Source organism: Bactrocera oleae, chromosome 3 (genome assembly GCF_042242935.1).
Source record: "Bactrocera oleae isolate idBacOlea1 chromosome 3, idBacOlea1, whole genome shotgun sequence".
Taxonomy (NCBI): Eukaryota; Metazoa; Arthropoda; class Insecta; order Diptera; family Tephritidae; genus Bactrocera; species Bactrocera oleae.
Genome location: NC_091537.1, coordinates 77,401,187 through 77,415,670, shown reverse-complemented (window position 1 = coordinate 77,415,670; position 14,484 = coordinate 77,401,187). Strand labels below are relative to the sequence as shown.

At 33.8% G+C, this 14,484-nt stretch overlaps 1 protein-coding gene across 2 annotated transcripts in view; it reads right to left on the bottom strand.

Annotated features, from left to right (window-relative positions):
* Positions 1 to 14,166, bottom strand: part of LOC106625689 (uncharacterized) — a 41,996-nt gene extending 27,830 nt beyond the window's left edge. For both annotated transcript variants that reach the window (XM_070106967.1, XM_070106968.1), the window contains exons 1-3: positions 13,405 to 14,166; positions 5,337 to 5,408; positions 1,182 to 1,279 (exon numbers count right to left, since the gene is read on the bottom strand). In XM_070106967.1, coding sequence (XP_069963068.1) covers positions 1,182 to 1,279; positions 5,337 to 5,408; positions 13,405 to 13,939 — 705 coding nt within the window. In that variant the 5' untranslated portion in view covers positions 13,940 to 14,166. The remainder of the gene's footprint in view (positions 1 to 1,181; positions 1,280 to 5,336; positions 5,409 to 13,404) is intronic.
* Positions 14,167 to 14,484: the final 318 nt, after the last annotated feature.

The window sequence follows — 14,484 nt, the reverse complement described above, 5'->3', positions numbered from 1 at the left end:
AATTTAGTAACGCACACAACGTGTATATATCGGTACTCAATAAATTAAGAAATCGATATGAAGAACTGACTTGTTATGACGCCAGAAAGTCGACTATAAATTCACAGGAAATCTTCGACAACGTCATTCGCTTTTTATAGGTCAGGCGAAGAAAAATTCTAGGAAACGTGGGTGAAGTATTAAAACTTATAAATATTGTTACGTTAAAATACTGAGAAATATGTGGGAAATATAAACGTAAAACAAGAAAAAACGTTAACTTCGGTTGCACCGAAGCTATAATACCCTTCACAAATACAAACGGTTCCTTAGAAAAACTTGATTCCGATTGTTCAGCTTGTCTAACAGCTTTTTGCTATAGTGATCCGATCTGAACAATTTTTGCGGAGATTCCATTATTGCGTTAGAAAACGATCCGTTCCAAATATCATGAAGATATCTTGTCAAATGAAAAAGTTTTCAATGCAAGAACTTGATTCCGATTGTTCAGTTTGTATGGCAGCTATATGCTATAGTGACCGAAATCGACCATTCCGACAAATGAAGAGCTTCTTGGTAAGAAACGGTCATATTCCACATTTACGATCGATATCTTAAAAACTCAGAGTTTAGTTCGTGTATATACAGATGGACAGACAGACGAACATGGCTAAATTAACTCAGTTCATCATGCTGATCATTTACGTATATATTTTATAGGGTATCCGACGTTTCCTTCTGGGTGTTACAAACTTCGTGGCAAACTTAATATAACCTGTTCAGGATATAAAGAGGTGAAAGGTAAACAAGTCACCACGAGCATGTGTTAAATCAGGTATCGACATGTTAATATGTGTCCAGTGGGCCAAAATGTGCACAAACGATTACAAATAGTTGTGACATATAGCAATTTACTTTTAAAATGGTTGAGTGCGCTCAACTAGCAGCAAGTTCCTTTTAAATGTGCGTGAATGTCGTTTGTGAAGAGTGCGGGTAAACATTGTGCATTTCAGTGTATAATTTCTGTAATATTTTTAAGCGTGCCGATAAATTCTAAGCAATTTTGGCGTTATTTGTTTTACAACCTTACTCTTTTATATATAGTCCTTTAACGCATGAAAAATTATTGATTTATGTTTCTTCATTTGAATAATTGTTCGTCAATTTTTATTTAAACATATTTCCTTTTATTAATTACTTACTTTGTAGGTTTGCAAATTATCAACAACACATTGCAGCACCGCCTCTCGACCCACAGATACTGTGACATTTTGTAATGGCTCACCGAATTTCGGTAAATCTATAAGGAGAAAAGAAAGTAAAATGATTTCTTATTTGTAAGCATAACTTTTGAAGCTAAATCAAATCAAAGCGTTCTTTAAAGATTTTTATTCGATTTTAGTTTGGGAAATAGCTGATTGTAAACCAATCATATTTACTCACTATTTAAATTAAATTTAACTTCCAACCAAGTATACGTACATATTTAATACCTTCTTAGCTTTCCACTACATAACCTTGAGTGATAAAGGGCTATAAATGCCACAGACACAATTAGATGAAATATAAGTTATAAGTGCAACTATAAGCCTATGGAGCATGGCTAATTATGTATAAGAATTATTAACCCAATTTCTATACACTTGCAATATGTTGCTACAGAGTATTATAGTTTTGTTAACTTAACGGTGACGAGACGAGTCGAAATCCAAATGTCCGTCCATCTGTCTATGCAAGCTGTAACTTGCGTAAAAATTGATATATCGTCATGCAGCTTTGTACCTGTGTTCCTTGGTTAAATCGGAAGGACATGTTCGTAGATGAGCGTAATCGGACTACTGCCACGTCTACAAAAAGCCCTTAATCGTAAACCTATAAAACTAAGCAGCAAATTAAGATACACAACTCTAATTTGTTGAGTTTAAAGTATATATCTCCCAAATCATTCAAGCTATATCACCTATATTTCCACAGAACAAATTAATTCGACTCCTCTTGCCACAGCATAAAAATAGGTGAATTGGGATGATAACAACACTCTTTCCCTATATAACAACGTCTAAAAGTGCGAAAAATCTATAGCTGACTTCCCAGAGACATTAAAATTTACATCCAAGATGGCGCAAGAGAGCTTTATATTAATCGGTGTAAACATGGATGATGGGATAAGATTTTGTGCATAGAACTATTTTAAAGTTCTCATGTTACAGTGCGACAATGGGCAAAATCGGAATGCAACCACGCCTTCGTAACTATTCAAGTCGTCCCACCAGAGCCTATGACTGACTTTTTACCGAAACAATCGGTCAATGTATGAAATATATAATTGAAATTCGGAGAGAGTTCTTTCCTGATAATATCCTGATGGATATGTATGTATGTCAAAAATGGATTAAATTGGGTCAATATTTCCCTTAGCCCCATAATAAATTGTTAAGAATGCACTTATAAAGGTATATTTATTTAATGGTGAACACTATCTTGCTTGATGAATGTTTTATGTAAAGTCTTTGACAAAACTATAGTGCCAAATGGAAGAAAGTCGAATATGTGAAGTAATATGAGGTTTCATCAAACAAAAGTACTCTGTTTTGCGGATTACCATTTCACTCCTGTAAACAGCGATATTTTCATACACTTTCATATGCTTTTGTACTCTCACGCGGTGGAATCACCTCAGAAATATGAGTATATATGATAAACTACGTGCACGCATAAGCAATAGCACACAAACAGATAAACACTCTCCAACAAATGTACACAAATGCAAACGAAAAGCTTATGCACTCAGTGCTGCGAGATTTTTTTTAAAAGCGATGCTGGAGGTGGAAGAGTTGAGTACAAAAGTGAAAAGCGATTTACAAAGGCGTTAAGCCATGCGATACGATTAAATGCAGTAATTTGTATACGATTTACTGGTGCAGACACATAATACACACATATGAGCATATACGCTTATACATATGAGGAGTGGTATATTTAGTTTGCCACGATGTTTTTACCACCCAGAAGAACCAGAAGAACATCGGAGACCCTATAAAGTATGCACTGTATCGAAATGATCAGCGTGACGAGCTAAGTCGATTTAGCTACATTCGTCTATCTATCTGTATATACGCGAACTAGCCTAATAGAAAACGTTTCATTTCACAAGACGTCTACAAATTTAGCATAGAGTATTTCCTAAGGTAATGCTATAATTGTAATGTTCAGGTCGAACTATTATATAATATACAACTTATCGATAAAAAAAAATTAAGATTTTTCTCTTATTAAGTAACATTTATTCGTCTTGAAGGTAGCAAATCGTTTGGCCTAAGCGCCATGAAGTATTTTAGGTTAATTAGTGCGTTATACAACAAGCGTCATAATAATATACGCTAAATCTCTGTATAATATCCTTAGAAATGGTGATAAGCGTAATAGTCATACATAAGGCACACAAGATCGTCATTCGAGAGATTGAAGACTGGAAACTAAATGACTACTTTATAAGAATTTTGATACAAACCTATTTCTTCATAATATCTTAACATGGTCAAGCAAACTAAAACCACTTGGCCTATCTTTATAAATTCATTTTAAATAACATTAGATTACTTAACTGTATATAAAATAAAGTAAAGATTTTTAAATCTAACCAATGCTTATTATTTGATGTTTACAGAACTTAATAAAAGCTTCTCTACTTACATATTTCTATATTAGAAAAATTATATTAAATCGCTGATAAGTATTGATATCTGAAAATTCTACCAAAGCTAAAATATGCTGAACGTACTTGTTTACTCATTTGTTGCTAATTTTTGCTTGAGTTATCACATTATGTTGTTTAACATGAGCTCGAACTTATTCAAGCGATGACTTTGAAGCGCATGAGACTTTCCCACCCTAATACGTGTTGCTATTGTCATCGTTAACAAGAAAATTACTGACGACATCAAAGCTATTCGAGCTTCCGTCAAGTTTATATGCTTTATCATATTCTTCTGCTTTGTTGTTTTGGCTATGACGTCAAGCTAACAATTGCTGATACGTGCACAAACATATGTATATATTCCAAAGTTAATAAGTAGACGTGTTAAGTCATACGAGTATAGGTACTTATTTATCAATATGTGCATATTTCAAGTGAAAACATATGTTTTTTTACTTATGTGGTTTTGTAGGTATTTGCTGAATGCCTAAGCCTGTATGTATACATATAAACATACACTTATATGTCGCATTTTATTTACTTAGCCACAAGTCAAACGGCGTGTGAATGTTAATAAACACTGTGTTATCATGGAAGTTTGTATTGTTGTTGTTTTCTCTCCAAGATTTTGTTGTGTAATGTTTTATGGCTTGGTAGGAAGCTCGATATAGAATAAATATAATAAAATTCACCTAATAAATTGTAATTTTTTTTATGGGCATAAAAGAGGGATAAAATATGTGCTGCTTTCCACTGCAAATTTATTTATATAAATATAATATTTTTAAACAGACATCAGCAAGCTCTATATGTGATATGACATGTGAGTTTAAGGCTTCATAGAAAATTAATGTACGTCAAACTTTAGAATGCGTATTTCGATTTATAATAATAATATTAGGTGTAGTGAAAATGAATATTTTATCCACTAAAAACAAGTCATTATTCACAACGTTCTTCTGAAAATCATTTTTCCAAAAAACATTATTTATAGACAGGAACAAATAGTATTCACTTGGTGCCAGGTCCTACTTATGAGACAGATTTATAGGAACCTTCCAAATAAGCTTTAGATATGTGTGTATATGCACGTCAAGTATCAAAGTATATGCGCCAAACGAATGATATACCTAATCTGCCGCATAATATCTTTTGCCGGCCCACTGGATGTCTGCTCTCATGTTAGGCAACCACAGATTCAGCTACCAGCGCAATTGCTTCTGAGGCAACAAAATGCTATACTGTCACAGGTTATATTACGACCTATTTCGAAGGCTTTGCAAGTACACAAATTACCCGCGCTCTTATTTGCATACTTTTTAAGTATATGTATATTAACGGATAAAAATAAAATACAATAGATTCTAAGCAAAGTTAACCATATACAAAATGAAGCCCCAAATCTATTTAAAAGTATATTAACTTGACACAAGAAGCTGAAGAAGGATGTATTTGGTGGATATACCATCAACAAAATTTATTTCGATATCAGTACTTTGAGCACTCTGAGGCAAAATATCTGGTTAAATATTATTTGTTTGCTCAAACAAATTTTCACAAAGCATTCTCTTCAATACATATGACTATATAATATTAAAGCTTTATAGTTTAAACATGTGGGTTTTGCTCTTTTTTATTATATATTATATTACATACTCACCTTTCTCAGGTAATAGTTTCGTAGAGGCGTCATCCCGTATATCCTCGAGCAACTCTTCATGATTTTTCATCTCTACGGCGGTTATGGCAAGCAAGCAGCAATAAATTGAAACCAGTCAAATCATGACACCCAATGACAGTGTCACCAAACGTTACCGTAACCATATCGATATAAATTGCGCAAAGACAACATATGCAATAGGAGATGAGACCGAGTTGGTAACAGCGTAGTTGAGGTGCAACACGTACATATGTATATGTTGGTTGTAACAAGCACATAGATATCAGATTAATGTTCGTACAATGTGTGAAAATATATAACAAATATAAAATATAATTAGTTAGTGAAAATAGTAGACATATATTTTTATATAAGTAGATTTCACTTTTGTGTAAGATAATGGGGTACGATTTAAAGTAATCACTTTTTTAGATGTTATGAGGTTATGGAGATCTCCTTCTTAATGGTAGTAGTGTCTCTGTTTAAGAAACTATTAAATTTATTTTCTTCAAACGCTTTTATTTCTGTACTTGTAAAGGGTGATCCATTTTGAGGTTCGCTACGTTTTAAAAGAAAAACACACATAAAATTCAAATTTAATGGGGAATATTTATTGTCATTCGAAAGAGCATTCTTTGGTCTACCGGTGTGATGTCACCCGATCTTGGTGGCCAATCGATTGGCACAAAACTGGAAATGTTCCAGATCTTCTTGGAACTTTTCACAAGCCCAAAGAGCGAAGCGATGTCACTTGTGAAGGTCGAGTGGCTTCAGTTCTTGCACAAGCTGTATTTGTATGCTTTCGATTTAAGATCTCGACGTAAAATGTGCCAAGTCGTTCCATAAGTCAGTTCGAGTTGCTGCGAATGGCGCCGAATCGACTCTCAACGGTCTTCGTGTATACTCTTAGCTGTGGCCGTTATATTTTCTTCACTGCGTGCTGGACGTGATCTATTCAGTCGAATATTATACAATAAAGAGTGCTTGGTCTCAAGATGGGTGATGGTGTTGCAAATAGTATGCTCAGTAAGCCGATTGTATTGACCATAAGTTGAGCGAAGCGCGCGATACACATTCTTTACAGAACGTGAATTTTCGTAATAAAGTTGAGTAATTTGTAAACTTTGAACAAGCGTAAATCTTTTCGTAATGAAATGCCAAACAATACTAAACAAAAATAACATGACAACTTGGCATGACTCACGCGTAGTCTGTCAAAAAAGGCTATTGAAAAATATACCTCTACTTGGATCACCCGAACATATCCATACAGTACACTATATATGTAGTGTATTCACACTCTTTAGCTATGACTATCACTCTCAATGAAATATCAAGGCGTAACAAGTGTTTATGTAAAAACTGAGTGTAATTGATCTTTGAATTTTATGAGTCACAGGCAGGATTTTGTGTTGAGCGATTGAGATTTTGAGTACATAATTTCTATTGTGTTTATATAAATTTATTAAAATGATTAGGAACTATATAAAGAGGCGGTATGTATTATATTTCTTACTATACTTGTATATTACATATTGCTTAAAATATTTTATAGCTAATTGCTAAAGATATTCAAATTATTATGGTATGAATGTCTGCAGATTAGACAGGACATCCCGAGTTATAGGATTACTACATATCAATACTCCCATAAGCTTACAGTTTTAAATGTAAAACTTTTCAATAGACCTATTTAGTATGGCAGATTAATGTTAAGAGAATATAATTAAGACACCAAAAGAAGCTCGGATCGATTCAATAAAACTGATTTCAGCTTCAAAAAAACATTGCGCAGAATTTTTTTTCTAGCTTTTAAACTTCCAAGTTTTTAGGGAAGCACGTGAAAAACGTAAAGGACTTTGCACAAGTACATATTTGCGGAATTTTCATGTTCCATTGGCCACATTTAACTCACAGCTGTTGTATGTTAAACACTACATCCAACCTGCTGGGTTATGGAAAAGAAATAAACCAAATTTACCATGCACAACCAAGTAAAGCTTATTCACAGTTCCAACCTTTCGTTTTGCTAAAGACTGATGCTTTTAGTATCATCGTTGCTTTATTTTCATTCGTTACTTTTATTGTTTGGCAGTTGAGGCAGGCAATAGGTAAACTTGATTTGACACTATACCTGCTCTACATATAGCCAACTTCAGTTGCATTCAAATAATCAAATGCTTCACGTATTGTTTTTATGTCACATAGACGAATGCTAGCAAACCATGGCACACCCTAAGGCGTTTAAGTACACTCTCGGTTTTACCATAAATTGAACAGCTCCTTCTGCAGTTAAAAATACAACGTGAAGTGTTGCCAGCATTTGAGGAGTAAAGCAACTACAAGTATATGCGCCGAGTATGGTTTACACACAATATGGTGTGGCTGCAAATGAAATGACGGCACTAACTGAAAATTATGGCAAAATTGCACTTAAACTGATATGCGATTATGCCAGAAAATTTGGTTGCAGTTAAAAATTTTAGTATAACAACAGGTTGACTTCCACAAATGATATTTTATGCAGTAGTGATGACTTTTGCACACGAAAGTACCCAGCTATTGACTTAGTAATTCCTTAAAAAAAAATGTCGCCGGTACTATAGTTGATATATTTTATAAATTTTTATCGCTTATGTGCAACGAAGAAACAGATTTCATATATTTTTTGGAGTCTACATATAAGTTTGTTTCTAAGATAATTATCTTTGCAGTACTTATTACACATCAGAATATTCAAAACTAATATTCTTGAATCAATATTAATAATGCTTTAAGATGCCCTAATAGCAGATTTTCCAATTGGAATAAAACCCTAATGTAAACATTAAACTTTGATAGCTACACTCTAGGTAGTGGTGCGTTTAGTCTTGCCTGGCTATGATATACTTGTAATATATATATAAATAAGGTTTCGACTACTAAATTAATAATTTATTATAACACTTTGCACTTTAAATTTAACGTTGATCAAGAAGGATTATACGCTTCAGAAGGCTCATTAATGATAACTGAAGTTACATTCATCTACAAATACTTACACTTATTCAGTAATCAAGACCAAAATTTTGATACGTAGTTAGAGGCATGCCAAGTCTGACTTAATGTGTATACTCTCGCAACGTGTTGCTACAGAGTAAAATACTTTTGTGCACCCTACGGTTGCTGGTATCACCTAAATCGATTAGTTTATCTAGATTAATATATAGTTATATGTATAAGTATATAAAAGATTAGGATGACCAAATCTGTTTAATTATTGAACTATCCGTCCGTTTGTCGAACCATTCGTGCGATAGATCGAGTAAAAGATGAGATATCTTGATATAACTTGGTACACATGTTTCTTGGCACCATGAAAAGATTGAAGTTACAGATGGTCGTAAGCGAACTAATAATACGCCAACAATATATCGTTAATCAAAAACCTGTAAAGTGCCAAAAGGAAGCTACACAATTAACTATAAAACTGTAATAAGATTCTAGAGATCACAGTATTGAGGGGAATCTGTGGGCTAAGATTTCTCAAAGATTGGCTATAACTGCTTGTTTCTTTGGTGTTATACCTAACTTACAACTACTAAAGTACACAATTTAATACTCTTTGGTACTTTGGATGCTCCAGAGTACAACTTATATTTAATTTTCTGTTATAACACACACAAATATTTCGCACGCACTTAAAGTACGCTTGAACGAAAAAAGCCTTAAATAAACCTTATTAATTGGAAGCAAAACAGTTCGTAAAGAAAATATATAGAAATACACATTATTAAGCAAACTGTACTGCATGTTAATTTCTAATCCTTCTTCTGCTCTATCAAACATAATCTCATATGCAATTTCGCAACTTTTCTGCCAAGAGAATTTATAGCACTCGTTCGTACATACGGCCGAAATCGTGGGTTTTAAGCCGGTGTTTCTAGGACTTGTAGCATACGCTTATGTTTAGTGTTTAATTTAACTCTTACACAGCGATCAAAAGATATGTATTCCAGTCCATAAATTTATATATATGTATGTTCAAATATATGTTTCTAGTTATACTGCTTCACAAGTAAAAGTGCATTTTGTGCACTAACATGTATAAATCTGGTGGTGATTACTCCTACAAATGCAATTCGTCTCTGTTAGCATATTCCATTTTAGTAGTTTCATAGATCGAGTTTTAAATAAATTTCGCCTATAGTTGAAATTTATGCACCTACTCTTGACATATGCGCTGCACTTAAATATATTAATATATTCATTGTAGCTAAAACACAAATTTATTTATATGCATACTAGTATACTAGTACAGTGAATATAGATACGAATACGAGAGGTGTAGATAGTTTCCAAATTCTGACACTTTTTCTTTTGCCGTTCTTTGAATACTCACTAACAAATACATATATATTATATGTTAATTTGTATTTAACACTTGTGTGTCTATATATACATATATGCTATATATATATATAAATATACTATAAATTGCCCATTTACAATATGTAAACGGTTATGCATTTCAGGCATAAAAAAATGTTTAAGAGTCAGGTCGTTTTAGTGGTTTAAAACTTCAATAGTAAAATTCCAACTGCAAACTTAAATTATTTAAATCTAAATTTTTAACCTATAATGAAGTGAAGTATTTACTACGTAAAAGTTAATCGACTTTTTTACATACCATCCACATACCATACATCTTTGGGCCATGATCATGATATGAAATTTGTGGACCCCAAAGCCTGTAGCTGACTTTTTCCGAAAATATCGGGCAATATGTGAGGTCTAGTATTGATATTATGATTACTCTCTTAACCACTTCTAATTACAAACTATTCTCTTGCCTAAAATGGTTGAAATCAGGACAATACTTGCCCTATTTTAATAAAAAGTTTTGGCAATACCTGATGCTTGCAAGTTCCGACTTTGATGCTTGCAAGTTCCGAGTGTATTTAATATTCGGTTACATCTAAATTTAGCCCTTTCTTACTTATTTTTAATTACAGTTATTAGTCATATAGAGCTAGATTAGATTTAACAAACATTAAAATAATCAAAATCACATGGTTTAGATACGCCAATGATTATCTGAAAATTATAAGTATAGTTTTGAAAATTTCTTCTGTACGCTTCATATTTTACTAATGATTAAATACCATTAAATATTTAAAGAAATATTTTACTGTTTTGAAAAAATAGTTACCGCACATTGACTATACAAAATTCTGCACATTCACGTATACCATACGTAACATGCAATTTTAGACACTTCTCTTAAATAAATATGTTTTTGCTAGTCATTAGTGCTTTTTTGGATAAATTTAATTAACAAATTATTTAATTCATTTCTTATACTAGCCTGTCACAAAATTTTATAACCTTGCAATACACGTATTCAACACTTAATCTAAAAAGCTAACCAGCACACTCATAAATGCATATTCATCAGAACTAACCAAAAGTGTTTGTAAAAAATGCTAGAAAAACTTCCGAGAAAACTTCAAATATACTTTCTTTAAACTGAGATTTATCTTCATGTGCGCGGACTAAACTTTTGACTTTTTGTGACGCATTGCAATGCTCATCCAGTTGCTTGACCTTTGCCCACGCAATCTTCTCAGCCAACGCGTTACTAGTTTTGTCAGCACAGCGCCAACTGTAAGTCGTATCTCCGCAGCAAACTTCAAACTGTTTACAGTTGACTCATTTTGTCTGCCTGTAAATGTGGAAAAGTATTTATTCAACTCTGAATGCTCTTCTTGTTTAAAAGCTGTCCTTTTGTGTGATTATTTGAAAACCAAAATGTACACCAGCAATTTTCGATGTAGTGTTGTGAGCATATAGGTAAATTAGAATTTTTCATTTTTAACTTTTATATTTGAATCTTAAACTTTAATACTTTTCAATAACGAATATTTAATTTTATTTACAGGTTTAATGCTAAGTATAAGCTCATGTGTAATATATATATATATATATATATACGGTGTAGTAACAAGAAATCCTTTATTTTTCCAATAGATGGCGTTATTTATCTGTATCTCGCGTTGTGTAAGTCCGATCTGGTTCGGTTGAATATTAGAAAGATAACTATTATTATACTACTATATTAAAGTTTTGTTTGAGCGCTCACCGAGGATGGGCACTAGCAAAAAAAATAGCTGTATTTTACAGTTTTTCTTCGATAAGGACGAAAACGCTAGCCAGGCGGCTGAAAATGTAAATAGCGTTTATGGTCCTGATACTGTCATAGCTAATACGCGTATGGAACGACTTGGCGCATTTTACGTCGAGATCTTAAATTAAAAGCGTACAAAATACAGCTTGTGAAAGAACTGAAGCCGCTCGACCTATCCAAGCGAAATCACTTCGCTCTATGGGCTCTTGAATAGTTCCAAAAAGACGTTTTCGAGTCAAATTTTGTTTAGCGATGCGGGCCATTTCTGGCTCAATGGGTATGTAAACAAGCATAATAGCCGCATTTGGGACAAGAGCAACCTGAAGAGATTTAAGAGCTACCAATTCTTCCAGAAAAAACAACGGTTTGGTGTGGTTTGGGGGCCGGTGAAATCATCGGTCTTTATTTCTTCAAAAATGTTGCCGATGAGGACGTAACCGTCAATGACGACCGTTATCACGCCATGATAAGATTTGATACTTGAAATTGAAGCTCGTGATATCGGCGACATTTTGTTTCAAAGAGACGACCCCACTTTCCACACATCGCATCAATCAATCGATTTATTGAGAGAACACTTCGGTGAGCAGATAATTAAACGTTTCGGGTCGGACGATTGGCCATCAAGATCATGTGATATCATGCCGTTAGACATTTTCCTGTAGAGATATGTAAAGTGTAAAGTCTATGCGGACAATCTCGCTTCGATTCAGGCCTTGGAGCAAAACATCACGCGTATGGCTTGCCAGTTACTAGTAGAAATGCTCGAACGAGTCATCAAAAATTGGACTCAACGGATAGACCATCTGAGACGTTACCCATTATATTTGATTTTTCTGTTATTGTTTTCTTAAAAAAATAGGGTACCTCGAAATGGAACACCGTATATATACGCTCCCGGCTAGCACTTATATATACGTAACTGTGGTCACTTTGATTACATTAACGCCATTGTGCAGCGACCAGCCAATTAGCCACTGTTACAGGGCATTGAAAATGCTGTGAAACATATGTAAAACAAAAGCGTAAAAAACTTTTAATTTTATTCAACCGCCGCTCTGTCATTTTTCGCACGCGCGCAGACAAAAGGCTAAACACATCACTTACACCATGGCAACGAAATGCATATTCCACAAGGCGCAGTCTACTTTTTTTTATTATTTGCAGCAAACCACACTTAATGCCGTTCTGTATAAAAGCTTTAGTCTCAGGAAATTCTAGCACGCTTTCACTTGACTTCGGATTTTTGGAACATGGAGTCGCCAAACCAAACTTTCTTCTACCATGCGAGGGAGAGGTTGGTGCGTAGAAGCCGCTGAAGCTTATAACCACTTCCTAGTTTTGGGGTTTGTAACAGGTCGTTGCCATTTGGCGTCGACCCTGTAAGGTAGAGGATTGTAATATCTCTATTTTTTGGAATAAAATGAAATACTTGTAGAAAAACCTCAATAAAAACCTCCTTCTAAATTGTCCAGTGTTTGCGAGATCAAGGCTTAAATATGTACTTGGGAGCTCAGATATCACACTGAGCTGGTGGGCATAGAAATTAAGTGTCTAAACAGATTTGTATAGGCCTCAAAGCGCTTTGTCGACTTATATGGTCGCATATAGGAGTTTTTTTTGAGGCTTTACAAAGAACTACATATAGTAAAACCTAAAATATCCTAATATGATTGCTGAATTGGAAACACATCATACGAAAACACACCATCCTCAAAACCATTTAATATTCGAAAACCGCGGAAAAGTACAATACATATACAATAGCTCTAAAAAGTTAAACAATGCGCTAAAACGCTTTTGCACAATTATAAATGTTTATATACAAATGTGCTCCTGGGAGTTGCGGTACTAACGTTTACAATACATTCATAGTATTCGTTGTAGGGAAAACTAACTTACCAAAATAATGGGCGATATGATCGCGCTCCTCTGACTCCTCTGGCACGCCACTAGCGCCACCTTCATTATCAAAGCCGTGCAGATTCATAATATTTTCCAAATCCATATTCTCCAAACTGCTACTACTACCACCGCCAACCCCACCACTATCGTGATAGTGATTTTTGCCACGCATTTCGATGGTGAACGTATGTCCGATGGCATCACCAGCTGTGACAGTCATATGCGAGCAATAGGCAAGCGGCAGTAAACTACCACCAACATTTTCGCCTTCCCCAAGCCACGGCCAGAAGCTGTTAATACAAATTGCGGTAATTAACAGAAAACATTTTGGTATTTTACTTTTCCATTTAATTGGCATTATATGCATTGGCTGCAGTACTGTATAGGTAGTATTTGTTATTGGTGTTATTATTGTTCTTTTCACTATCTTTCTCGCCACTTTAGTGCGCTTCGTTGGCATTCTGCGCTGTGCAAATGCAGTCGAGTTCGCCGACTTTATTGCGCGCGACTCAAGGAATTTTATTTGAGTCATTTCAGTGTTTGTGACGTCGATGATGCGCCAAAAAGTATGCCTCGTCGCGCAACTATTTTAAAATATTTGCCGTTGTTACAATATTTTTTGCGTTAATTATTTGTTGTTATGCTTCGTAACCTTGTTAATACTTGTTCATAAAATTTTCAGAATATTTATCTTCTACAGAAATTCTCTTTTGCTTTCACTTTCAACGAAATTTTGTTTCACTTTGTGATGATATCGCCCAAAATCTGAAAGCGAATACAGAAAAATGTGGGAATATTATTTGATAAATAAGTATTTATATAATAATTACATATTAGTTACATTAATACTAACTAAAAACATTTAAAAAAATACAATAGTTAAAGAATTACATACATAATTGATTATAAGTAATTTCTTCTATTAAGAATTAATTTCCTCAGCCTTACCAATTCTTTACAATAAATAAATTACTAAAAATATTGTAACATTTACAAAGAAATATAAAAAAGGAACAAAGATATTCATATAAATACACGCGTACATACACAATTATCTGTAAAGGATAACATTTAGCT